Source organism: Notothenia coriiceps, unplaced genomic scaffold, assembly GCF_000735185.1.
Source record: "Notothenia coriiceps isolate Sejong01 unplaced genomic scaffold, NC01 NC01_scaffold00028931, whole genome shotgun sequence".
NCBI classification, from domain to species: Eukaryota; Metazoa; Chordata; class Actinopteri; order Perciformes; family Nototheniidae; genus Notothenia; species Notothenia coriiceps.
In genome coordinates this window covers 2,314-4,995 of record NW_011361632.1, presented here as the reverse complement: position 1 = coordinate 4,995, position 2,682 = coordinate 2,314, and the positions used below count along the sequence as shown (strand labels likewise).

At 37.5% G+C, this 2,682-nt stretch overlaps 1 protein-coding gene across 1 annotated transcript; it reads left to right on the top strand.

Annotated features, from left to right (window-relative positions):
* Positions 1-870: 870 nt before the first annotated feature.
* LOC104958534 (trace amine-associated receptor 1-like) lies at positions 871-1,856 on the top strand (the record flags this gene model as incomplete). The annotated part of the gene is made up of 1 exon (XM_010786275.1): positions 871-1,856. A coding segment is annotated over one exon (986 nt), but the record flags the coding sequence as incomplete, so codon positions are not given.
* Positions 1,857-2,682: the final 826 nt, after the last annotated feature.

Sequence of the window (2,682 nt, the reverse complement as noted above, 5' to 3'; positions counted from 1 at the left end):
CGCAGTCTCTCTCTCTCACGCGCAGTCTCTCTCTCTCTCACACGCAGTCTCTCTCTCTCTCTCTCTCACACGCAGTCTCTCTCTCTCTCTCTCTCACATGCAGTCTCTCTCTCTCTCACACACACACGCAGTCTCTCTCTCTCACACACACACACACACACACACACACACACACACACACACACACACACACACACACACACACACACACACACACACACACACACACACACACACACACACCAGTCTCTCTATGGATGCATGCCAATTGTTTATCAAGGGAGCAACAGGAACTGATAGAGGCATGAATGTATTACATGTAGATTATTTAGATTATTTTTTGGGAGCGAGGATATCTTTTATAAAGTGGTGACATGTTTGAAAAGGTTAAGGTTACACTTAGGTTTTGAAATGAGTTAAAAAGAGTGTTTGAACAATGTTCTTGCAAAAAAAGGTTTAATAAATGTATACAAATCTTAAAAGCATACATGATCTGTGTAAATATTATTTCCCTGTTGTTAAAAGGACTCGAAAGGACTCGAAACTCAAATGGTAGGACTTGGGACTCGACTTGAGACTTGTCGGTCTTGACTTGGGACTTGACTCGGGACTTGCCTGTCTCTGACTCGGGACTTGACTCGGGACTTGAAGGCAAAGACTTGAGACTAACTTGTGACTTGCAAAACAATGACTTGGTCCCACCTCTGGAAATCCATACTGAAGGGTTGACTAGGTATGTCATGAAAATGTATGAAGAGCTAGGATGAAATGAATGTTTGAATTGTACATTAATAGTGAACTTAATATTTTGTTAAATGTTTAGAACTGAAAAAATATAAATGTTCATCCTGTATGATAACTGAATTACAGGGGCGCTTAAGCATGGAAACAGCAGCCTCAACTGGACTGATGTTCTCACTAAGATACATCCCTGCTATAAAATAGATGTCTCGTACGTGCTGAGAAACAACCCTTCTGCAATCTGTGTATTGTTTCACGTTTTTCTTGGCTCATTATCTGTTGTAACTGTAGGTGGAAACCTGCTTGTAATAATCTCAATCATTTACTTCAAACAGCTCCACACTCCTACTAACTCTCTCATTCTCTCTCTTGCTTTGGCTGATCTGCTTGTTGGAGTAATAGTATTTCCTCTCACCATGGAATTCTCTATAACCTATTGTGTGTACCATAAAGCTTTATTTTGCAAAGTACGGAGCACCTTTGATGTAACGCTGTGCACATCTTCTATTCTAAATTTGTGTTGTATTTCTATTGACAGATATTATGCAGTGTGTCAGCCTCTGACCTATAGAACTAAAATCTCTGATCCTGTTGTTGTGGTTATGATCTTGGTGAGCTGGGGGATTTCTGTCTTTATTGGTATTGGTTTCGTAATTTTAGGAACTAACCAGGAAATTCGGTTGATTGATGCTATAATGGCAAACATTTTCGGACTTGTTTTCTCATTTGACCTCCCAGTGATTGTGATGCTGTGTATCTACCTGAAGATTTACGTTGTGGCACAGAAACAGGCACGCAACATCCACAACACAACAACAAAGTCTGGGGCAACTGTCAGTAAGATGGAGAGAAAGGCCACCAAAACTCTTGCTATTGTGATGGGAGTTTTTCTGATGTCTTGGCTTCCTTTCTTTCTTTGTACCACTGTTCTTTCTTTCAGTCATGTCTTCATGCCACTTCCTTTTATTGAATTACTTAATTGGCTTGCACTGTCAAATTCAATGCTCAACCCACTTATTTATTCTTTCTTTTACAGATGGTTTAGAACAGCTTTCAGAATGATAATTTCTGGGAAAATAATTTCTGGGGATTTTACTAACTCAAAACTGCTCTGATTCATTGTTGAGTTGTGCTGAATTTCTATAAGATGTTCTTTTTCAAAAACAAATGTAAATGTTTCCAAGATTTTCTTCGCTAATATTAAAAAAAATGTGGAGAACAGAATCCTGTCGTTTGCTTATGGGTATTTCATGACACAAGGTCAGGATTTTAAAGATTGTATTCATATTTGGTTGCAAATTTAGACAATATTTCATAAAGAGCAGTAATATCCTGCAGCTTTGACCATAATCCACTCCACAAAAAAAGAAATCTGTATATGAATGCCATCATTTAGTCATACTGAGAATCCTGAACAACTACAGATATTATGTGCTTTTGGAGAATCTCAAAAATAAAATATTTCTCAAGTATTACAATCCTTCAGTTTCTCAAACAATGCTTTAACATTTTAAGATAGGGTTGATTATTTGATACCAGTTTAAATGAAGCAGTTTTCTTAAACAATCAAATACTCAACATCATTTCAGAAAAGGCTTGTGATGTTGAGTAAAGAGGGTCCAGCTTGAGTGTGAGAAATCAGGTTACCATAATTGACACTTTGGCTAAGGAAGACATTTTCAGTGAGAACAATCTTATAATGTAGAAAACATCATAAGAAGCTTTGGAAGTGCCCTGAGAAATTGTACATGCACGTATAATATCCAATCTTAGTCCTCTGGTATTAGAGCTCAGTGTCCCAAATCAGAACTCTGTTCATTCATGGGGGCTTAACACTCTCTTGCTATCTAATGAAGGATTTATGCAGTACATTTTGAAACAGATTGACTCTTTTCTGAAAACAAACATAACTACTGATGTACAAATGTAAACTTTCTGTTT